We start from the raw sequence: 23,746 nt of genomic DNA, 5'->3' as shown, positions 1-23,746 counted from the left end.
GGGGAAAGGTCCTCTGCCCAAGAGAGAATTTGGGCGGAATCAACCACTCACTCCTGCCCTTTCCCACTGCCATGGTACAAGCCCCATCAAGACACACGGTTCGCCACATTAGAGATGCAGCCAGGACTCTGCAAGGACTGGGCTGTGCCTGACTCACCCCTGAATCTCTAGCCCCCAACCCGGGGAGGGGCACAAAATAGGGCCAGGGGATATTTGCTGGACCATCAGGCTTCCTCCGTGATCACTAATCCTGAGATCCAGATGGCATTAAACAAAATGCAGAGCCATAGGTTTATTCTCGCCTTCATTCCGCAAATACCTGTTGAGCACCTACTATGTGCCAGGCCCTGGTCTAGGCATCGGGGAAACAGCAGTGAGTGAGACACACAGTGAGTGAGACCCCCAGCCCTGTGAGTTTAGGGCCACCCCTAAACCTGAGCAGCTTGTTGCAGCTCAGGGGGAAGCCCCTTCTACTCCCACGCCCCTGTGACCCTCGCACCTGTGCCCAGCCAACTGGCTCTTCCACTGGGATAGACGGTAATGTTGAGGGATTGGCAACCCTCCAGAAACCCTGCACTCCGGGATGCCTTTCCAAGTGAGTTCTCTGTCAATCATACAAACTAACACTGAGCGCTTCCCCTGTGCCAGGCGCTGTGCTAGTAAACCAGCTTACTTACTCCTCAAGCACACTTAGGCAGAGGTACTATTATCCCCATTTCACACTCGACGAAACCATGACCTAGAGAAGTTACAGAACTTGCCCGAAGTTCCAGATGTATAAAGGAGCCTTAAGTGAGGTGTGATGTACCTAGCAGAGAGACTGATCTCAGTGGGCCTTCAATACCTTTTATCATCATGGACATAGAGTGATCTTCCCTTTTCCCTTCTTCCCCACATCCTCTTCCCAGAACCCAGAGGTGCCTGTGACCCCTGATCTCCCTGTCCAGAGAGCAGGTCTGCAGTTCCAGAAGGGCCTTCAGCCATCCCTTCGAATCTGCATGATTCATCGCCACACACACAGCCTCTTCTGCAGCCCAAGAGGCTGCTCCTGAATGGCTGCCCGGAGAGCTCACTCTGCCCAATCTCCCAGAAGATGTCTCATCGCAGACCCACAGAGAGCCGGAGGACACCCCGTGGCCGTAACCCTCAGCGTCCCTTCATCGAGTCAGCCTGTTGCGATCCAGCGCTCGTGATGGCTCACAGAGGGTACAGAGGTCCCCGAGGCACGAGCCGGCCCCTGCCCTCAAGGGGACTGGTCAAGTAGGTGAGACACACACAGACAGGACATTGGAACACTATGAAATGACACAGCGTGTGTCGGGGAAGGCCTTGAGAGATGGGGAGGAGGTGGGGGGCAGACAGCGGACTGGGGGCTCTTCAGGTCAGGAGACTGCCAATACAAGGGACTGGTCACAGAAGGGACAGTGGTCCTGGGGCAGCGAGCAGGGCAGTCCAGTGGGAATAGAGGTCATATGAAGTGACACTGTGGGAGGGATGGCTGAGTACGTGTATTAGAACTGAGAAGCCCCTCGGCGGCTCAGTCGGTGAAGCGTCTGCCTTTGGCTCAGGTCGTTATCCCAGGATTGAGCCCCGTGTTGGGCTCCCTTCTCAGGGGGGAGCCTGCTTCTCCCTCTCCCTCTGCCGCTCCCCCTGCTTATGCACTCTCTCTCTCTCTCAAATAAATGAATAAAATCTTAAAAAACAAAAAAAGAAAGAACTGAGAAGCCCATCAGCACTAAGGACTGTCACTATCTATCCTATCCATCCATGTTGCTCTCCTGATTACCTATTGCTGGGTAACGAATCACCCCAAAACTTAATGACTTAAAACTGGGTAGGCTCAAGTGCGCGGTTCTCACTCCGGGTCTCTGGTGAGGTTGCAGACACACGGTGGTGGCTGGGCTGCATCATCTGGAAGGTTTCCTCCCTCACCAATGGGGGCCAGGAGGAGGGTCCGCTGGGACTGTTGTCCAGACCCCCACTTCTGAGCAGTCCCATGAAAAGGCGTGGAGGAATCCAGGGCTCCAAGCTCCACCAGGGACAAAATGCAGTCCTGGGGTTTGATCCAATCACTTGTAGCCCCAACAGAAGGAAGATCCGCAGTCAGCCTGGCCGAGGAGGGGGTTCGATGGTGCCAGCTGGGCTAGATCAGAAATAAAACTGGGGCAGGAACAGTCGACTCTTTGTGTTCTGCCTCTTTACCGACCCAGGAACGACACTGCCCAGCTCAAATTGGCCAACCCTGACCAGCAAGAGCCAGCTGGGCTGTTTTCTACCCAACAACTAACCTACCTCACAGACTGGGGAAGGCTGCAGAGTTAAGTGGGCCCCGGGAGTCCAAGGCTCGGGAGGGGAAGGAAGCCAGGTCACCCCTGTCTAGTCAGGGGCTCTCTTGACATTCACCATCCGGGGGCATCTGGAAGAAGTGGGGACTGCCTGGGAGAGGCAGAAGAGCACAGACGGATAAGAAGTCAAACTGCCTGGGTTCGAACCCCAGCTCGTCCGCTTCCTAGCTGTGGGACTGTGGGCGCATTACTTAGCCTCCGTCCACACTGCAGATTCCTCATCTGTGAAATGGGGATTATAAAAGCAGCTGCATCACACGTAAGAGAATTGAAGGAGACAATCCACGGGAAGCACTTAAACCAGTGCCTGGCACCTAGTAGTTGCCGTGTGTTTGCTGTTGTTGTCACCACTAAGACGAAGTGAGGGTTATAAGGACCACGTGACGTCAGGCAAAGAAGTCCCTTTGTATGGCCCAAGGTCAGAATCTGAAACAGCATTCACTCTATGACCTCCACAAAGGTCCCCGGAGCCCTCATCAGATGCACCACTCCCAACCTGAAAACGTACCTATCTCACGAGCCACCGGATCTCACTGAGTGTGAGTCTCCTTTTGACATAAACCCCAACAGTCAGGGGCGCCTGGGTGGCTCAGTCAGTTAAGCACCTGACTCTTGACTTCGGCTCAGGTCATGATCTCAGGGTTGTGAGACTGAGCCCCACGTCGAGCTCTGCACCGAGCGTGGAGCCTGCTTAAGATTCTCTCTCTCCCTCTGCCTCTGTTCCTCCCCCACCTCTCTAAACAAAACAAAACAAAACAAAACAGCCCTCCAACCATCACAAATCCCATGAGGGTAGGCCACCAAGAAGGAACAGAGGACCTGCCCCCTTCTCTTGCAAGATCATCAGGGGTTTGGAAGACTCTTTTCAAGACTCATACAGATGATTGTCTTTTCATAATGATACAAACCTGTAAGTGACATATTTTTCCAGAAGTATATCCACACACATACATGCGAATAAATTAATATCACCCTCTTGACTAGCTTATCTGCAAAAACAAAGACACATGGAAACTCAGCAGAAGTGAGAAGCTGGGGAGGTGTCGCGGGCTTATCAAGATATAAGCATGGCAGGCACACTTGCTCATTTATGCAGAAAATACTTCCTCAGAGACAGCAAGAGCTAGGGAAGGGTCCAGATGCTCGGCTTCTAGTCCCAGCTGTTGGCCACTAGCTATGTAACCCTGGGCAAGCCACCCTAGAGCCTCAGTTTCCCCATCTGTAAAATGGAATGACAGTGGGTAAAGACTGAAAGAGATGCGAAAATGCTTTTTATATGGTAAACCATTATACATGTTAATTATTCATTAGAGTGGTCTTCGGCAAGTCGCATGACTTCTCTAGGCTTCAATGCCCTATCTGTCAAAGAGGAATAAATATTTGCTATGAGGATTAGCATATTATAAGAAGCCTACTAAAGTTCAAGTAGAGAATTACGATACTGCTAATCCTGGTCATTTGAAGCAGTGGTACTCATAATGGAGGTGATGGTGACAGTGTGATTGGGGCCACTGGGAAAGCTTACTTTCACCTCATTAGAATATCTTTCCTAACCTGGGGCTCCTTCACTTACTGTCTGACCAGCCTCAGGCAAGTCACAACCTCTGAGGGCTTCAGTTTTTCCTCCTCGGTGACACAGGGATGCTCACAATACTTACCTCCTAGGTTCTCGTGACAGTTAAATGAGATAAAGCATATGAAGTGCCAAGCTCCATTCCAGGCACAAAGCGATAACCAGTGTTAGCTCTTGGTCATGATGGCGTCATCTTGAGCTGTGACCACACGGGCGGGCCTCAGGGAACATGACAACCCAAGGTAAAACAGTATATAAATTCACTGCAAACGTGGGAAACACAGGGCTCTCGCGGGCAGCCCCTTCCCCTCCCATGGCCCCACACAAGCTCCCAGGTTCCTTCTGACAGAACTGTGGCATTCCTCAGGGGGACCGTGGCAGGCCACCCAACTGCCAGGGGACTACTGGCCAGGGGGAAGTGTGTAGCGTGGTCAGCTTCAGGGCCTCCCTCAGCTACGACTACCACAAGCCCCCTGTCTTCACGTGGATCTCCAGCTACATGGAATGGATCCATTCAGTGAGAGCCGGACAAGCCCAGAGCCTCCTGGGCCCTGTCCTGCTCACCTGGCCCCACAAGAGCAGTGCCCTTTTAGGGTCTGAGAACCCCCTCCTTCCACCTGAGAGCTAGGCAGGAGCTAGGAACCAACCTTAGCTGGGTCCCCCTCCGTGGGCCCCCGCAATCTCTGTGAGTGAAAGGTGCCTAGAGGGTGGCCTTGTCCAGAGAGCTTGAAAACAAAGGATACTCCTCAGGTATTAAGAGTGGGTTTCTTAGGACTAATAGGGTATTTTATCATATTTTTGTTTTTTTCTATATGTAGGCCCTACCATCCAATGCTAGAAACACATTTATCTGCAAAGCCCAAAACCTGATCATTTGAGACCTCTGCAGCATTAATGATTGGAAATGAGTCCCTCTAAAGGGTCCCCCAACTACTCTGCAGTTTGCCCTGGGCTGAGAGGTTTCCCAGCATGCAGGATTTTCAGTTTTAGATCGGGAGAGACCAGGCAGACGGGACTGAGCTGGTCCCACTGTTATTATGAATGTGTCCCCAGAGTGGTCTCCTGTGAGCCCAAAGCCAGTATCTCACCGGCTCCGTTCCTGTTTTTGTAAACAATGGACACACATTTGTTTGTAAATAAAACCATAAAAATTAATTATTTAAAAAACAACAACCCGCAAAACCTGGCACCAACCTGCCATGGATACAATCAGCAATAGATGGAAGCAGCCAGAACAGGGAGGCATCACAAGAAAGGCAGGCCTGGGAGGGGTGCCTGGGGGCGCCCGGGGGAAGGGCGGGAGCAGGCCTGGGGCCTGGCGATGGCTGCTGGGAGGAAACAGGATGACTCCATGCTGTTTGTGACAGCCCCCACCCCCCCGAAGTGAGGGAAAGCTAGCACGTGATTTCATTCTTCTAAGTTTATTTTGCAGAGAACTGTTCAACTGAATCAAACCGACACTCTTGTTTTAAATTCCAGTATGGGGGCGCCTGGGGGGCTCAGTCGTTAAGCATCTGCCTTCGGCTCAGGTCATGGTCCCAGGGTCCTGGGATCGAGCCCCGCATCGGGCTCCCTGCTCAGCGGGGAGCCTGCTTCTCCCTCTCCCACTCCCCCTGCTTGTGTTCCCTCTCTCGCTGTGTCTGTCAAATAAATAAAATCTTAAAAAAAATAAAAATAAAAATAATAAATTTTAAAAAATACAAAATACAAAATTAAATTCCAGTATGAAATCACGGCACGAGCACGCGGTCACAGGAGGGAAACTACACCGTCCAACGGGCACCGCCAAGTGAGCAGGTGGCCGTCTCCGAGTCTCGTCGCCACGCCGGCTCCGTGTTCACTTGTCTGTCTGGGGGCAACTCTGCCGGGGGGCAGTGTGGCAGGGGAGCTGTGATTCCGCTGGGGTAAAGGAAGATCTGAGTGCAGGACTAGAGGCTCCCACCAGCATTTCAAAGGAGCCCATCCAACCCACTGGCTGGCTGGAAGGTTGGCTTAGGGCCATTTCCCCAGCCAAACCCTGGGGCCCTTCCCAGCCCCAGGTGCTGCAGGAGCAGCACCGAGCAGCTGGTCCTGGCAGCACCTTGGGGACCCAAAGCAGGGGCCGGGGGGGGGGGGGGGATTGTCCTTTTTTGTCCCAGCATTAGCTGTTCCGAGCCACAGACAGGCACCACAGAGCAGGCCACAGCTGAAAGCATGGCCAGATGCTGGAGGGGATCAACGGGGAAGGCAAGCCTGGTGCGGCAGCTGGGCAGAGGCCCCTGCTCACGGGACGGCAGCCAGGACAGGTACACGTGCCCAGTAACGGGCTCCGGGACTGGCACATCCGAGCAGGCAGCTGTTGTCCGGAAGAGGCTGTCCCAGCAGCTGCAGAGGGGCTGCTGAAACCTCGCAGTTCTCCCAGCCTGGGATGTGCTGTGTGCAGCCGGGGACACCTGCCCGCACAAACCCAGACCCGGGGGTGGGGGGGGGGGGGCAGGGGGCAAGGTCAGGCAGCTGCCAACAAAACATACGAGCAGGGAGGTGACGGGGGACAGGTGGCCAAGGGCATTCATCCTTTCAACACATGTTCGCAGAACGACAGCAACACATGCATCTTCAGCATCCACCAGCTGAATGTTTATTTTTATTTGAGAAGGTAATACATTGTCTTTGTCAGAATATTAGAAGAATATAGGAGTGTACCCAGTAAAGAAAGGAAAGTCTCCCTCATTTTACAGCTCCAATCCCACCTTTCAGAGATAATCACCGTTAACAGCAGGGTGGATGGACTTCCGGACTTTATGTACATGCCTATATCAAGTATCTATGTACATTAATATAGAATATCTTCTAACCAAAAATAGCATTTCACTCTTCATACTGTCCTGCAACTGGGTCTTTTCACCTAACACTGTATCACATTTTACGTATCAGTCCATCCATCAGGTCATCCCTTTGGACAGCTCAGTAATATTTCGTATTACAACCCTAACGAGTGACGGTCTCATCGGTTCCCTATCGTCCTCCCTCCCATTGCTGCAGGGAACCCCCTGGACACACTCCTGCACAGGAGCCGAGTACCTGCGCTGTGGAGCTCCAGCAGCATCACTGAATGACAGAGTTGGCCAGTAAAAGTTTCAACAGATACTGCTAAAAGGCCTCTAAAAGCAACACAGAACAGTGCCCTGCAAATAGCACTGCTGGTTTAACCCTTTCGGGGCTCTCGATCGCTTTGAGAAACAAATGAAATCTAAAAACCATCCACACATTCGGCACCTGATTTTTAGGAGTTCGTAGGCCCGCTGCCCTGAAGTCCAAACAGAACCTCAGGCTAAGTACCCCCAGCAGGTCTGTGAAGAGCTGTGATAACATCTCGTTCTCCTGAACATCACTAGGGCCCCCCAAGCGAGGGCCACCTGATTCACATGAGCAGCGAGCGCAGAGCCTGGAGGGAGTAAGCCAGGAAACTGCCAAGCGCCGTTCTGCTCTGCTGGGTAGAGCAGAACTGATTATTTTCTTTTATGTGTCCTGCAGGTGACTGCAAATAACCAACCATCAGAAGTCCCGGGGACGAGTTCAGACTTGGAAAGGTCACAGGAGGAAAATAATAATGAGGTGACAACCACATGAATCCCATCTTGGTAAGTCTTAGCAAATATGCCTCACGTCCACGGCCCTGAAAGCTACAAATTGGCCAGGGTCAGGAGAGCTTACCAGACCTCAGGGATGGGGCCTTATCTGTGTTTCCCTGGACCCGTGACTTCACTGCCCTGAGGACACAGCTCCCAGCCCAGTCACCTTCTTGAGATGGGGTCGGGTTCAAATAAAGTAAGAGATGGGGAAATGTTTTTAAAAAAGCAAAAATCTGGGGCGCCTGGGTGGCGCAGTCGGTTGAGCATCTGACTCCTGGTTTCGGCTCAGGTTGTGATCTCAGGGTCGTGGGATCGAGCCTGGAATTGGGCTCCGAGCTCAGTGCGGAGTCTGTTGGGGACTTTCTCTCCCCCTCTGCCCCTCCCCTCTCTGCGTGCACTCTCTCTCTCAAATAAATAAATCTTTAAAAAAAAAAATTAAAATTAAAAAAAGCAAAAAATCTCCTTTATAAGGAAAAACAAACAGTTGGAACAAAGTGAAGGGAGAAATAGGCAAAAAAAAAAAAAAAAGCGTCCATCTTCACCTAAGATTTTTTTAAGCATACTAGAACATAAGAAAAATAGGTGACTTTTAAAACTTCACTTAGGATTCACTGATTCCAACTGTTCAGACTCCAGTAGCCCCAAACTTGCTGATCTAAGAGAGATGCTGGTTTGTTTGTAACCAAAACTTCCTTTGGATCAGTGGTTCTCAAGTGGGGCCCCACGGGGGTACAACTGGCAGTGTCTGAAGACATTTCTGGTTGTCACTACTCAGGGAGGGGTGCACAGGCATCTATGGGCAGAGGCCAGGGACGCTGCTCAACATCTTACAGCACACAGGACAGCCCCACAACAGAGGATTATCTGACCCCAAATGTCCATAGTACTGAGGTCAAAAGCCTTCCTGTAGAGACAACCATGGGGTCACAGGCCCCAGCCACTGGCTGGAGAAAGGGCCGCTGGGAAGAGTCCTGCGGTGTCCTTGGTAGTCTTCTGCTCCTCCTCCTCACGCTGGTCATTTGTCTCCAACGTGGAAGCTGCTAAGAGCCTGTCCAGCACCGGTGGGGAAAGAGCAGACCCACGAGAGGCCACAAACCCCTTTGAAGAACGACAGCTGGAGCCATAGAACAGACCGGGCCTCGGCTGCCGTGGGCCCGGAGCAGGAAGGTTTTGGGGTGAACAGTAAAGCAGGGTGAGAGGCGGAGGGGCTCTGGCCCGCATCACATTTTAAAAAAGAGTTTTTTCCGGAGGAAATTGAAACAACCGGGAATCTGTTTGTAAATCCCTTTCTGTGAAACAGCATTAGCGACCTGTGAAAAGATGAGCACGGGGAAGTCTGTGAGGGCTCTCGATGGAAGTCAGAGGTCCAGGGAGGGGCTGCGGGGGAATGGCCACTGACCCAGCCCTGACAACAGCGCTGGCTTGTACTCTGTCTCTATGAGTCTGTTTCTGTCTGCTGGTTGTGTCTTTCAGATTCCACATATAAGGGACACCTGGGTGGCTCAGTCAGTCGGGTGTCTGCCTTTGGCTCAGGTCGTGATCCCAGGGTCCTGAGATTGAGCCCTGCATCGGGCTCCCTGCTCGGTGGGGAGTCTGCTTCTCCCTCTCCCTCTGCCTGCCGCTCCCCCTGCTTGTGCTCTCTCTCTCTCTCTCTCAAATAAATAAATAAATAAAATCTTTAAAAACAATTAATTCCACATATAAGTGAAACCCATACGGTATTTGTCTTTCTCTGACTTATTTCACTCCACATAACACCCTCTAGCTCCATCCATGTTGTCACAAATGGGGAGATCTCATTCTTTTTTACGGCTGAGTAATATTCCATTGTGCATCTAGACCACGTCTTCTTTATCCATGCATTTATGGATGGATGCTTAGGCTGCTTCCAAATCTTGTCTGTTGTCAATAATGCTGCAGGGCAGGGCAGTGGGGGGATGGACAAAGTAGGCCAAGGGCATTAAAAGGTACAAACGTCCGGGCATGAAAAGCGCAGCACAGAGAATACAGTCAATAATACTGTAATAACTTTGTATGGAGCGGTGGCAACTACATTTACCGTGGTGACGTCAGAATTGTCAAGTCACCGTGTTGTATGCCTGAAACTCACTACATACGACAACTATACTTCAATAAATACATACATACATACATACATACATAAAAGCTTAAGAACTATTTAAAAAACCTGCAGCCTCCTTGAGTTGGGAGGGAGGGTATTGAAAGAAGAGTATATCCATTATAAGTTTAGAAAACTCAAAATTCAAAATTTCAAACTTCAAAACTTCACAAAGTTCAAATCAGATTGAGAGGTTTGCTTAAAGAAGAGCCAAGAGAAGAGATCAGGTCCAGGAGCCAAGTGCACCGCTTGGCCCTGACGGACTCCCAGCCTGACCCTGCAGGGCCCCAGCTGCCTCTGAGGTCACCTGCCCAGAGTCACGGTGCCCGGGGCCCCCTCGAGTCCTGTACTTGCTTTTCCTTTCTCCTCCGCTCTGCTCCGCAAAGCACAAAGCCATAGCCTCCCCAGGAGGAAGGCATGGTCCCAGCCTTTCCAGACCCTTCTCATGACACAAAACACCTGAGCAAGCGGGAGAGGCCCACGTGTGCTCTGAGACCCGTGGAGGAAGCAGCTGCTCTGAGCAGGATCCCATGGGGAGAGGCTGGGGCCCTATCAGGCCATCCTTCCCGCTCTCTCACTGGGGCCCCCCCCGAGAAGGGCATATACTGAGGAAATCATAATTCTTGAGGGTCAAGGCTAGAAGACTACACAGTGGGGTGAAGGGTGCAGGCCCCATGACCTGCCTTCAGGAAATGCCATGCTCTGGCCACTGCGCCAACCTGCCCTGCACTGAGGACTGGTTCTGCAAGTGGGGATCCCAGTGTCAGCCTGGGACCTCAGAGAAGCCAGGGAAGGCAGCCCTTTGAACAAAGGGCCAATGTCACTGCAATAGTAACACCTCGCAATTAAGAGAAGCAGAAGCACCAACCTCGTGGCAAGGCAAGGTGCAGAAGAAACCTCTGGTGTGGGCCTGCGGCCCTGCCCGCCCCTCCCGCCCTCTCCCGAGGACGCGTGCCCCTCCCAGCAGCCTTCCCTTTCCTTCCCCAGAGGAAGGCCACGCTCACCCTGAGCAGGAGGGTCTGCAGGTCTTCAGAGTGAGCCCACTGCTCAAAAACACCATCCAAGGTCTCCACGTACCAGGAGCCCCTCTTGGTATCCCTCCAGGAAACAAAGCCTGCAGAAGCAGAAAGGCTGAACTTTATTGGAGAGCCGCTAGCCACCCGCCACGTGCAGGCTGGAGCCACCTCTGGACTTGGGCCCATTCACATGTCCAGCAGGAGCAGCCCACATCTCTGTGCTCTGTTCCGGTCAGGACCTTACTTCACCCTCCCCACCACCTTGGGACTTTGGTTGTGATTCCTGCTTTCCCAGCAAGGAGAACAAAGCTCTGAGAAGTCATGTGACTCGCCCAAGGGCTAAGAAAGGAAGGAGACTAACGCTCCTCACACCTGCTATGTGCCAGGCACCATGCTCAGGGAGGCACTAACCACCTTGCGAATCCCCAGGGCGCCCCCTGAAGGGGGACTGCTATTCCCATTTTAAAGATGAGAAGACCGAGGCAGGACCAAGACAAGGGTGAGGCAAGCGAGGCATACAAACCCAAGAGCAGGTGCCCCCTGAAGTTCTGCCTCCTAAGCGCCTCGCCTGCCTCACCCCGAGCTGAGGCTCAGAGAGGCGAAGCAACTTGCTCAGGGTCCCACAGATGGCAAGGGGCAGAGCTGAGACTCACCCCCACGCCTTTCCTTCGCAACACAGCTGCTTCTAGGGCAGACCGGGGGGGACCCGCCGGCTGGGAGGAGGAGCTCTCCTGATGCGCTCACCTGGGAAGGTAGAATAGGACACCAAGATGTCACTGGGCGTGGGCAAACTAGACACGGCGTCCGGCTGGTCAAAGGGGCCTGGGCCTTCCTGGAATGGGGCAGAGTCTGACTCCGGGTCACTGCCAGAGGTCCTGTCTTCAGGGGAAGCGCAGGCCACCTCAAACCCATGGTCTTTCTGCTCTGCAGGGACGAAAGACAGACACACCACTCATCACCGACACACACAGACCAAAGCTCCTGCTCCTCACTTCCTGGCGACATCCGGCCTGCCCCGGCCTGAGAGCGCGGGACCCCCTCTGGAGCCAGGGTGCCAGGGCTGAGCAAATAGCCGCAAGAAACAGAAACCTAAGCTTTGCCTTTCTTTTTTTTTTTTTTTTTTTTTTAAGATTTATTTATTTGAGAGAGAGAGCGCACGCATGTGTGAGCAGGGGAGGGGCAGAGGGAGAGGGAGAGAGAATCTCAAGCAGACTCCCCACCGAGCGTGGAGCCCAACATGGGGCTCAAACCCACGACCCTGAGATCATGACCTGAGCCGAAATCCAGAGTTGGATGCTTAACCAACTGAGCCACCCAGGAGTCCCCAAACCTTTACTTTTTACTATAACAAAAGTTTTACACATTCATTAGGTAAAATTTTACCTAATCACAATCTTTTTAAAAAGCCGTAAAAACAAGTTACAAGGTAACACCCAAGGGAACCAAAAACGGGTGTTCTGACAAAACCTTGCACAGCAATGTTCACAGCAGCCTTATTCACAACAGACAAACGGTGGCGACACCCCGCGTCCACGACAGACGAATGGCCTGCGCACATCCAGTGGAATTTCATTCTGGCTTGAAAAGGAAGGAAGCGCCGGCCGCTGGTGCACTGTGGACGGGCGCTGGAAACATGCCGAGCGCAAGGACCAGATGCCAAAGGCCACGTCTCTGGCTCCATATACGTGAAAGACCCAGAAGGGGCAGATCCACAGAGAAGACAGCAGGCGGGTCATTGCCAAGGACTGAGAGGAGGCAGGCGAGGAGAGTGAGTGCTGATTGGTACGAAGCTTCTGTTCGGGGCGGTGAGAAAGTTCTAGAACTAGGTCACAGGCATGTGTGCTCATGTACTCACGCCACTGAACTGTATACTTTAAAATGGTTAAAATGATCAACTTTATGTCATTAAAAAACAAGTGGCATTATTCGGTCTTGTTCTCAGGGGGGCGGCTTCTGTTAACAATCGGCGTGTTTCCTTCCAGACATCTCTCGTCCCTCTGTCCATCATGCGTCTGCCGAATGGGTCTTCTTCTTCTGTCCTATCGTCTCTCCTGCCTCCCTCGTTATTTTGTTCTACTATGTTACTCGTACTCGCAAAGCTCTCTCAGATCCTTGTAGGAAATCAAAGAAGGCAGCAAACCAGAGGTCACAGGATCTGTGGAGATGTTTACACCCTCTGACCCTGTGCTTTCCCCAGGAACTCATTCATGTGACATCAACACCCTCTATGTAAAGACATCTGTGGTCACGGGAGCCAAAACTTGGGTATCACCTCAACGGCCGACGTCAGGGAAATGGATTAGTGAGTGCCGATCACTAAAACGGAGCATTATAAAGCCCTCTGAACTAGCGGTGATGAGGACCGTAGCGATGTGAAGAAATGCTCACGGGCTAACGCAGGATGAGAAAAAGCGGACTGCCCGCGGGCCACCATCCACAGATAAGAGGCAGAAATGAGACCACTGTGTCAGGCTCGCAAGATGCTGGATGATTCCTGCACTCACATTTTCTGTCTTTTCGGTTTCAAAATCCGAATTCCCCCCAAAGCCGTGGCAGACCTGGAAACCAGAGGGGTCAGGGCAGGACTCCGGCCACCCACAGCTCTGCCATAGAGCCATCGGGGTGATGACATGGCGGGAGGTCTCCCGAGACGAGCCCCAGGGAATCACTGCAGGGTGCAATGGGCCACTCCAGACAGGAAGCAGCTACAAAGAGCTTCAGAAAAAGCAGACAGAGGGCAGAGTGGCCCGGAGGGTTCCTTAGGGAATGGTTTCTGGGGCAGGTCAATGTGACCCAGGCTCTGATGGGAGAGGGAAGAGTCCTGGTGGGGGAAGCAGCAGGTCAGGCAGACCCTGGGCAGGAGAGGAGGCGGGTTTCGTGGCTGGATCTGTGGTGGGAAACAGCAAGGAGGGAAGGAGGTCACAGTTCACCCAGGGAAGCTGGGGTCCCAACTGCAGGGGGCAGAGACGGGGCAAGGATGGTTCTGGCAACCCCATATAATAGCCCCAACATCTACTGACCTCTCACCCCGTACATCTAACTCAGAAACTCGGCAATGTGCCTTTGTTCTCACAGCTGACCTTCAGGGGCCAGGATTCTGCCCTCTGCGTGTTGCCTCTCAGCCCTGCTGCCTCTTCCATGGAGGGCCCCAAGCCTGCAAAGCCTGGGCTTTTGAGACGTGTGAGAGCTGGGCCGTTCCACTGCTTACTCAGGTCCCTGCTTCTGGTTGTTTTCTTGGCCGAGAGTCCGGAATCTGCCCTGGGTGTCTGGGAATGACTTGAAGTGGAACAGGGGCCGGGACCTGAGATGTGGGTGGCCGGGTCGGGGAGCACTGTGGTGGGGGAAGCCGCAGGAATGGCCTAAGGAGACGGAGGGGGGCAGAGGGACCGCCTGGGGAAAGCAGAGAAGACACAGTGGGATCTGAGAGGGGAATACAAGAGCGAGAGAGAGAGAGAGAGAGAGAGAGGCAGACAAGGGATGCGAACTCCATCTCCATGTTCCCCTCATTCGACAGCTCTGAGGTGAAAGCCTCGCCCTGCTTGTCTCCCTCTCTCTCTGTCCCTCCCCACCGCCCCCACGCTCTCGCTCTAAAATATATAAATAAATCTTAAAAAAAAAAAAAGAATATGCTACGGGTTATGATCTCAGGGCCCTGGGAATGAGCCCTGCGTCAGGCTCTGCACTCAGCATGGAATCTGCTTGGGATTCTCTCTCCCTCTCCCTCTGTCCTTCCCCAACGCCCAGCTCGTGTTCTCTCTCTCTCTTAAAACAAATAAACAAACAAAAATATATATATATATACAGTGTGTGTATATACATATACATATGTTTATGTATATATACACACACGCATATTACTGAAATCTCCGGTACCTGGGCCCTTGGGAATTTAATTTAGCTCTGGCCTCCCTTTCTCTGCCACAGTGGAGAGACGGTCTAATTGAGGCAGGTCAGGGGAGTGATAAGGAAAATGAAAGAGGTTTTTTTCCTCTTCTCTGCTCTGTGATTGCCAAGTCTCTGGAGTTGAAGCTGCCAGAGCTGAATGAGCCCCAGAGGCTCCCGCACCGTGAGCTGGAAGGCTCTTACCTCTACAGGCTGGACAAAGCTGAGACCTACTCGAGGCAGAGGCAGGTGCTGCCGTTCGGGCAAAGGGGCCATGTTTGGGACCCTCTGACTGCCCCTTGGGCCCCAGGAGGGACTGAAGAGAGAAGGAGGCAGGGGCGGCTCCTCCCACTAGAGTCATCGGCAGGGAGACTGAGGACCTGCTTACCCCCACCACAGGCCTGGATGAAGAAGAGCTTGGGCTTCCCTCCCAAGCTGGGGCAGCTGGCTCCATTGAAGATGTTCACAATTTTCTCGATGGACACAGGACATCCATCCGTGCCATAAACAGCCCCTGGGAACTGGCGGTGGCTGGCCTAGGAGACCAAAACTCCTGGTTACAAGACCAAGAAGCTGGGGTAGGAATCCAACACACTGTTCAGAGGTGCTGTGGGGCCAAGCATTTAGAAGGTCTCAGCCAGGGGCACAAGCCTGACTTTACAGAGGTTGGCTCTGGATGGGTCCTAGGCAGTCTCTATTCCAGAGGTCTCAGACTCATGTGCCTAAAACATTAGCCTAACTGGATAGCGCTGACCAGCTTCTTCTAGATTGGTGGTTCTCAAAGTGTGGTTCCCTGGACCAGTGGCATCAGCATCACCTAGGAACCTGTAAGGCATGCTGATTCCTGGGCTCCCCCGAGACCTAACTCAGAAACCCTGGTGGTAGGGCCCAGCGATACGGTCTTTCAGGAGCCTCTGATGCAGCTAAGCATTGAGAACCACTGCTCTAGATCAGTTCTTCTCAGACTTTCTGTATATGCGGACCCTGTCAAAGCGGAGGCTCCCTGGGAAGAGGTCTGGGGCAAGGCCTGAGAGTCTGAATTTCTCACGAGTTCCTGGTGAAGCCCATGCTGCCGGTCCAGGGGGTCACACCATGAATGAAAAGGGGGCAGTCCCTGCCTAGCTACTGGCCAGAGTTTCACTCTGTGAGGATGCGGCCTAGTAAGGCCAGACCATTGTGGTTTTTCAAGAGAAGCTGGAAATCCTGATTTCTCTGAGAAAGTTGCCACTTTTGAAAACACGGTGCAACCCCCACGGGGACTACAGGCCTCCAGCTTGGAGCCTCTGACCTGTCCAACCCTCACGTGAAAAGATGCGGGGACCTGAGGCCCAGGCAGTGGGAGGGGCTGCGCCACAATGACGCAGCACATTAGTGGCCAACCCCAGAGCGGATCCCAGTGTCCGGACACCCAGGCAACGGCAAAGGGCCTGGGACAATGCCTAGCGGGATGGAGGCAGGAGCTGGGAGCTCCTGTGTGCTGTGCCCGGCTCCGAATAAAATCCAGGGTAGGAGCTCTGTGGGCAGAATCTCCTCCGTGCCTTTCCCAGATGGCTTCTCCCAGGAACCCAGGAGGAGCATCCAACTCCTCAGAGGGCCGGGTGGCTCCCAGGAAGACAACAGGGGATAGACAGGGCCCCACGGCTCTTCCTGCAAGGCGAGGACACAGGAAGGGATGGGGCTCCGTCAGGGCCTCTCAGCTCAGCACTTGGGGGCAGCTACCCAAGGAGCATCTACCTGACAGCCGTGAGAGAGGACAACCACCACGCAGCAGTCCAGGCCGCTGTGGTCCCGCCGCGCCAGCTCCACCAAAGCCTGGACCATTTGCTGCAAGAGAAAGTGGCAGATGAGCCGGAGCACTGATGGATCGGGTCCCCATGCTGGGCCCGCCTGGGCAGAGCACCTTCCCTGCTCCCGGGGCCAACACTGCAGTAATGACCGTCACAACTGTCACGAGAGCCACCGTTCTTGGACACCAGGTGCTGTGCCGGGGTACGGCAGGACGCCGCCCCGCCCCTCCCCAACCTCTCCATGGACAGCGACCCTACCTTGGCCTTCAGGTCACACTTCACCTCCACCGTGAAATGCAATAAGCGGAAGCGTCGCTGCAGCTTTTCACAGTCGATATTGGAGCCGGTACGGGCCGTGAGCCTCGACTTGAGGCAGAAGTTCACGTTGTTGATGATGAGGCAGTGGCCGCAGGGGTCTGCGTTCAGGGCGTACGCCTGCCCAAGCACAAGGACCAGTGTCAGCTGGGGTCTCGCAGCACCCCTCAGGAGAGAAGGCGAGCCCCTGGGCCCTGTGTCCCTTCGAATCCCCTCTCACAGCAGCCTGTTCTTTTTTGTCACAGTACTTAACACGACTGAGACTGAGATATGTCTCTGTGTAACTAGCTTCTGCAAGGCTGATGGCTCCACCAGGGCTAGAAACACACGGCGTCTGCTCCCTGGTACCCCGGCATGGAGCCCAGGACCCGCACACACGAGTGGGAGTGACTCCGTCCCACAGCCAATGCTCATGGTCTGACCCCCTCCTGTGAGGTCTGACCCCCTGACTTCACAGACAAGGGAAGAGCAGGGAGGCTCGGACAGCCTGCTCCGGGAAGAGCTGTGTCAGCGTCAGGGAGCGGGATGGGGCCTGGGACCCTCCCGACAGCCGGGCTTAGTTCCCTGGGCTCCCGACACAGCTGCAGAGGGAAGGACCTGGGACGTGCAGAGCAGAAGAGCCCAAAGCCAAGGCAGCTGGCCCCAAGTCACAGGAAGACTCACCAAATCAGGATTTTGCTTGGAAATCTCCCGAGCACCTGGAGAGAGAGAGAGATAGAAAGAGAGACAAGAAATGAATGCCTGGCCCAACAGGGGTGGGGCAAGGGTCTTTGAATACAGAAGAGCAAGACTTCGGGAAACATGAGGGAGTGCTGGTGGGAGACTAGGGGCACAGCCACCTTGCAGAACAGCTCAGAAGTCTCCAGTGAGGTTAAGCACACACCTACCCTCTGACCAGCAATTCCATTCCAGGGTATAGACCCAAGAGAAACGAGTGCAGTGAGCACAAAAAAACCTGGCCGTGGATGATCACTGAAGGCTTATTCTTTTTTTTCCTTAAAGATTTTATTTATTTATCTGAGAGAGAGCACATGCGTGCACAAGTGGGGAGGAGGAACAGTGGGAGAGGGAGAGGGAGGAGCAGACTCCCCGCCGAGCGCAGAGCCCGGCACAGGGCTCGATCCCAGGACCTCAAGATCATGACCTGAAATGAAGTCAGATGCTTAACCAACTGAGCCACCCACGCACCCCACTGAAGCCTTATTCTTAATGCCTGGAACCAGAAACAACCCAAATGTTCATCAACAAGTTGATGGATAAACAATTTATGAAAAAAGCCATACAAGGGAACAGTCCACAGCCTGAAAACGTACAACACAGTGGATAAAACAAAACTTTATGCCAATGAGAAGAAGCCAGAAGAGTATATGTGACATGATTCCATTCATATGAAATTCTAAAACAGAAAGGCATAAGGGAACTTCTAGGGGAGCGGACGCTTCCTGTCTGTAGAACCCATGGAGCCCGGCACCCAGAAAGTCCTCAGCAAACATGTGCGGAATGAATAAATGAGTAAAGGTGATCGTTTTTCCTTCGGTGTCAAATGAGTTTTCATTTCGATTAGCAAGAAGTCCACTGACCACCAGCCTATAAGCTAGGAGGACCTTTTTTCTTCTTAAACAAAGAGAACTTGGTGGCTCTCTCTGAGTTGCAATGCAAGGTGAGCTGCACTGCAGCCTATTCTCCTGATCCCACAATGGTGACATTCACGGCTCACAGAGGGCCGGGACCCCTTGCTGGGAACTACTCTCTCAAGAGTTTTAAAGCCACGCCAGAAAAGCATTCACATCCCCCTTTTTTTTTAAAAGTAACTTTTGGTTTGTTTGCTTAAGATTTTATTTATTTATTTGACAGAGAGAGACACAGCGAGAGAGGGAACACAAGCAGGGGGAGTGGGAGAGGGAGAAGCAGGCTTCCCGCGGAGCACAGAGCCCGATGCAGGGCTCGATCCCAGGACCCTGGGATCATGACCTGAGCCGAAGGCAGACGCCTAACGACTGAGCCACCCAGGCGCCCCTCACATCCCATTTTTTAATCGGAAATAGTTTTACCTGCCTGAAGAATCCTATAATTCACAGCCTCAAATCTGGAACTATTGCTCATTTCCAAAATCCCACTGCACCTCAACAATATAACTATTATCCACAACTGAAGAATTCTTTCATTCCCCAAATTAGTAGTATCGATCCACAAAGTGAGAGAGGGACATCATCAAAGTAGCACAATAAGAGTTTTCTACCGCCTTCCCCGACAATGAACACCCATTTTGACAATCATCCACAAATTAGAGTGCCTTTGTGGAAGTCCAGGAATCGAGCAGAGAAGTTCCAAAACGCTGCCGGTGCAAAGTAATCCAAGATTAGATGCACTGAAGAAGCCAGTCAGCAAGGACTGGAGGGGGTGACTCCTCCTTCAAATGCAAAGCCAACACATGACTTCAGGAAACATGAGAAATCAAGGAAATAGGACACCACCAAAGGAGCAAAATAATTTTCCAGAAACTGACCCCCGAGAAATAGAAACCTGCAATGTGTCGGATAAAGAATTCAAAATTGCTGTCTCAAGGAAGCTCATAAGCTACAAGAGTATACACAAAAAAAGTTCAACAACAACAGGAAAATAATACATGAACAAAAGAGATAGAAATCATAAAAAAGAACCAAACAGAAATTCTGGAGCTGAAGGATGCCATGAATGAAATTAAAAATGCAACAGACAGCACCAACATCTGACTCCATCACGCAGAAGAAAGAATCTGCGAAGTAGAAGACAAGTCATTTGAAATTATCGGCAGAGAAAAAAGAGAAAAGAACAAAGACGAAGAAAGCCTACATGAACTATGGGTTATCTTGAAAAGAAACATCTATGCGTTATTGGGGTCCCAGAAGAAGGAAGAGAGGGAAAAAGGGGCAGTAGGCTTATTTAGAAAAAGAATGGCTGAGAACTTCCCACACCTGGGGAGAGATCTGGACATCCAAGGTCATTAACTTCATAGGTCCAACTACCCACCAACCACTCTCTTGGTACTCACAGACATCACTGAATCGTCCAGAACCACTGTCCACTGGCCTGGGCACCTCTGGTCTGAGAACCTCTGGCCTGAGCTTGGCTGGCCAGAGCTGCTCAGGCCCCAGCACCACTGGAGAGAGTTTTCCCGGAGTCGGCTTTAATGGACCCGTCTTCCCTCTGAGATCCTCTGGTGTGAGGCCCATTGGTCCAAGCACCACAGGCATGAGGTTCGGGGGTCTGACAGCCTCTGGTTTCTGCTTTTGTGCTTGCCGACTCATTCTCAGGAATGAAGCCAGCGCATCCTGGTCTGTGTCCTCTAAGCAGGAGATGAACAAAGGAAGGGCCTGACTCCCTCGGGTCTCTAGATCTATGACCAGCTGCCTGGCCTGATCACTCCGAGACCCCGAGCCTGCATGCTGTTTGGAAAGAAAGACATGGCACTGTTATCCACACAATGTCCTGTGACTCTCATTTTGTCCCTCCCCCCCCCCTTTTCCCATCTAGCCTAGGTCTAAACAATCGGTCACGGGGGCAAAACTTGAGCCTGCAGTTACACTGACTGTGTGCCACTTGCCAGCCTTCACTTACCTATTTTTAAAGATTTTATTTATTTATTTGAGAGAAAGAGAGAGCACAAGCAGGGGGAGCGGCAGGCAGAGGGAGAGGGAGAAGCAGGCTCCCCACCAAGCAGGGTACCCAACACAGGGCTCTATCCCAGGACCCTGGGATCACGAGCTGAGCCGAAGGCAGACGCCTAACCGACTAAGCCACCCAGGCGCCCTGCTTATCTATTCATTATTTTGGAGGCATCTCCTATGAGCCCAGCATTGCTAAGTGCTGAAAATACAGCAGTGAACATTATTAGTCCTCAAGAAGTAGACATCTAGTGGGAGTTGCAAACAGACAAATCAACAGTGACACACCAAAGACAGAAGTGTCAGGTGGGAAAGTACATGGGCCTTAGGAGGGTCCAGGGTAATCCAATTCAGCCCTGGGAAGCCAGGGAGGTCTCCAGGAGGGGATGTCTTTACTGAGACCCCAGGGAACATTAGGAAGTGAAGAGTGAATTCAGAGAAATGAGAAATGTAAGCTGGAATGGGAAACAGTCATGAGGGATGAGGCTTTTATGTGGTCATGCCAAGAAAGCTGTGAGTAGCAACTGAGGAGTTTTAGGAAAGTGACAGAGTCAGATCTGCCTTTTAGAAAAATCATCCTAGGGGCAGGGTGGACAACAGAAGGGAGTGAGCCACAGCCAGATCAGGTGGTGGCAAAGACAGTACAGCAGGAATGGAGAAGTGAGTGGACACACCAGAAAAATCAAGGAGAATGCACAGGATTTGGGCACTCATCAGGCGGACTGTAAAGTGCAAGAATGGTTGAGGTTAACGGGTGTCAGGATGGTGGGGCTGGTCACTGACACTGGGAAAAGGAAGAAACTGTTTATCTGCTCATCCTTTCAGACCCAGCTCTGGCCAAGTTCCTCAGGGTCCACAGGGATAAGACACCATCCTGGCCTCAAATATCCTACAGCAGCACTGTCCAAGGGAACTTTCTACGATGATGGAAATATTCTTCACCTGCGCTGACCAAGATGGCAGGCATTAACCAACATGGCTACTGAGCACTGGGGTCCTACAACTGAGGAACTGAATTTTCTATTTTGTTTAATACTAATTACTTCAGATTTACACTTAAATAGCCACAGGTGGCTAATGCTACTATACTGAAAAGCACAGACCTATAATGTCACTGAAAAGATAATCCTCACTAACAAAACAACTAGCCTTTCTCTCAACATTTATGGAACACCCACAGTAAGACAGACACTGTGTTAAATGTATCATTTCATCTAGTCCCCCTCAACAACCTTAAGGGGCTAAATTACAATTATCCCCACTTTACAGATGAGGGAAACTGAGTCCCAGAAAGGCACTGCAACTTGCTAATATGTAACAAAGCCAGGATGAGGACCCAGATCCATGTGGCTCAGCCAAACCAGGTGTGGCAAAATGGCGGCCTTGTCGTTCGTGTGACCTTCTTTTAAAAATCTCAATTTGTTGCTAACATTTAAAATCAGGGAATTTAACATCAAAATCAGGACTTACAGCTTCTCTTTAAAAATCTGGCAACACAGGGCCAGCATTCTGGAATGACCATATGAGCTGGAGCTGGGCGGCTGCCCACTGCAGCGCCCACCCATTGGGCCTCGGTGGGCATTCGATTTTGTATCCGAAGGCAAGGATACGGCCTCAAACAATTTCCACTCCTCAGTATAGGCCACAGAGCAGATGCTCATGAGACTTTTTTAATATTATTATTCATTGGTAATTTTTCATTATGACCCTTATCCTATTTAAAGACTTCTTCACTAGGTCAGGCCAAGCTCCGGGATGATGGAGAAAACGGACACTCGGTCTGCAAGCAGTCCCCAGGGCAGTGGCCAGAGGCCTCCTGAAAGCCAAACACACCTGCTGGTAGGAAATACCTCCCAGACCCCTCCTTACCTCAGAGGCCTGTGGTGAGAGCCAAGTAAGACATGAAGCTGCTTTTAAAAGAGAACCTCGCATGTTTATTTTCTCCATTACCTGCACCAGGCCCCTCATCTCCAAAACCCCTTAGGAAACATAAACTTCGCACAGGAGGGGCCGAACAAAGTGGGCAAGGCACAGCCAGCTAGGCCGGGACTCTGTGCCTGACCTTAACAGTTTCACATCCATTTGCTCATTTGGTTCTCATGCTACTACTGTTGTCCCCAGTTCACAGTCCAGGAAACTAAGGCTCAAAGACGATCAGTGACTTAGCGGGGGACACAGAGCCAGGCGGTGTGACCCACCCCCTCCAGCTGAGTGCCCTGAACCTCCCACGCTAGAAGGCCGGACACAGGCCCAGTTCCCGGGCAGAAACACAGTGCTGCAGCAGCCAACAGTGCATGCTGGGTGGTGCAGGGCGTGCAATCGCTCTAGCCAACCCTGGAAGAGGTGTTCGGGATCGCACGGTTCCGCTGGACGATCTAGTGGGCTCAACGCCGTGAGGGAAAAGGGGGTTCCCACACGATGGTTCCCCAAAGGGGATGGGTACGGGGGGCACAGACCGGGAGTGGAGAGCGGGAGCTCGGCCTTTAAGTCATGCTGTGGTTTCAGCAAGCCTCTCCGCGCGGCCTCGCTGACCCCATCTGGGACGTGAAGTCTGCGCGCGGCGCGGGGAACTGGGCGCACCTGAATGTCCTCGATCATGGCGGGCGTAAAGAGCTGGCGGGACAGCAGAACGTCCCAGAGCGAGGCCACCTGCAGCTCGCGGACCAGCCGCACCCGGCATCGCCGCAGGAGCTGCCGGTCGGCCTCGTCCATGGCGGCCAGACGACGGAGACCCGGGCGGCCTCGGTCCGCTTCCGGGCCTCGGCCGCGGCGCCCCGCCCGCCGCCCAGGACCCGCCTCGGGACCCGCCACCGCGTTGAGCCCCGCCCCCGCACCGCCCCTCGGCCCCAGGTCCCGCCCCTCGGCCCCGCCCCCGCACCACCTCGGCCCCAGCGGCTCTGCCTCCGCGGCCCGCCCCCAGGACACACCCCCGCATCGCTGCTCCGCCCCCAGGGCGCACTCCGAGTCACCGCCCCTCCCCCAGAGCGCACTCTCAGTCCGCGCCGCCAATCCCTAGCCAGAAGGCACCGCCACTCGGCTTTTACAAAAACTCGGAGGCGGTCACACTGCTGGTAAGAGGGGCACCCATGCCATGGTCTGTTCCGCCCCATTCAAGCCCCTCCCGGCTATGGTGTCCTCTAGCCCCCTCCCTGTCGGTAACAAAACCATAATTCTCTTGCCCCTGCCCCGTGCCCAGATGTCGTCGTTTACTGTTCCAGACTCTCCTGTCTCACCCAACCAAGCCCACATTTCACGGTCTTAAATCCCCCTCTTCCCTCCCTCCCACCCTAGCTCCTCCTACAAGGAAAAAAAAAAAAACTGGCAGAAATCTACTCTTCTGAACTCCCAATTTGTACAGCTCACTTCCACATTTCAAAAATAATTGCTCCTGTTTATTGAGCATTTGCTAAGTCTCAGCCATTGCGCTAGTCACTTTACATTATGTTATCTCACT

General features: G+C 52.7%; 1 protein-coding gene across 5 annotated transcripts; it reads right to left on the bottom strand.

Annotated features, from left to right (window-relative positions):
- Positions 1 to 6,506: 6,506 nt before the first annotated feature.
- Positions 6,507 to 23,083, bottom strand: CASP9 (caspase 9). Of its 5 annotated transcripts, XM_025856731.2 has the most exons (9): positions 22,873 to 23,083; positions 19,680 to 20,073; positions 17,312 to 17,346; positions 16,592 to 16,768; positions 16,281 to 16,370; positions 14,935 to 15,082; positions 11,409 to 11,588; positions 10,653 to 10,762; positions 8,605 to 8,839 (listed from the first exon to the last, which is right to left on the bottom strand). In XM_025856731.2, exons 1-9 carry the CDS (start codon positions 23,002 to 23,004, stop codon positions 8,750 to 8,752), a joined length of 1,356 nt encoding a protein of 451 aa, XP_025712516.1. In that variant the 5' UTR covers positions 23,005 to 23,083; the 3' UTR covers positions 8,605 to 8,749. The 5 variants fall into 5 exon arrangements, with proteins under 5 accessions (XP_073759406.1, XP_073759408.1, XP_073759409.1 ...); XM_073903305.1 differs by lacking the exon at positions 14,935 to 15,082 and having other exon boundaries at positions 6,507 to 8,839; XM_073903307.1 differs by lacking the exon at positions 14,935 to 15,082 and having other exon boundaries at positions 6,507 to 8,839; positions 19,680 to 19,973.
- Between the last annotated feature and the right edge of the window lie 663 nt (positions 23,084 to 23,746).

This window comes from Callorhinus ursinus, unplaced genomic scaffold (genome assembly GCF_003265705.2).
Source record: "Callorhinus ursinus isolate GAN/ISIS: 27379988/994484 unplaced genomic scaffold, GSC_fseal_2.0 scaffold18, whole genome shotgun sequence".
NCBI classification, from domain to species: Eukaryota; Metazoa; Chordata; class Mammalia; order Carnivora; family Otariidae; genus Callorhinus; species Callorhinus ursinus.
This window is presented reverse-complemented; position numbering and strand designations above follow the sequence as displayed.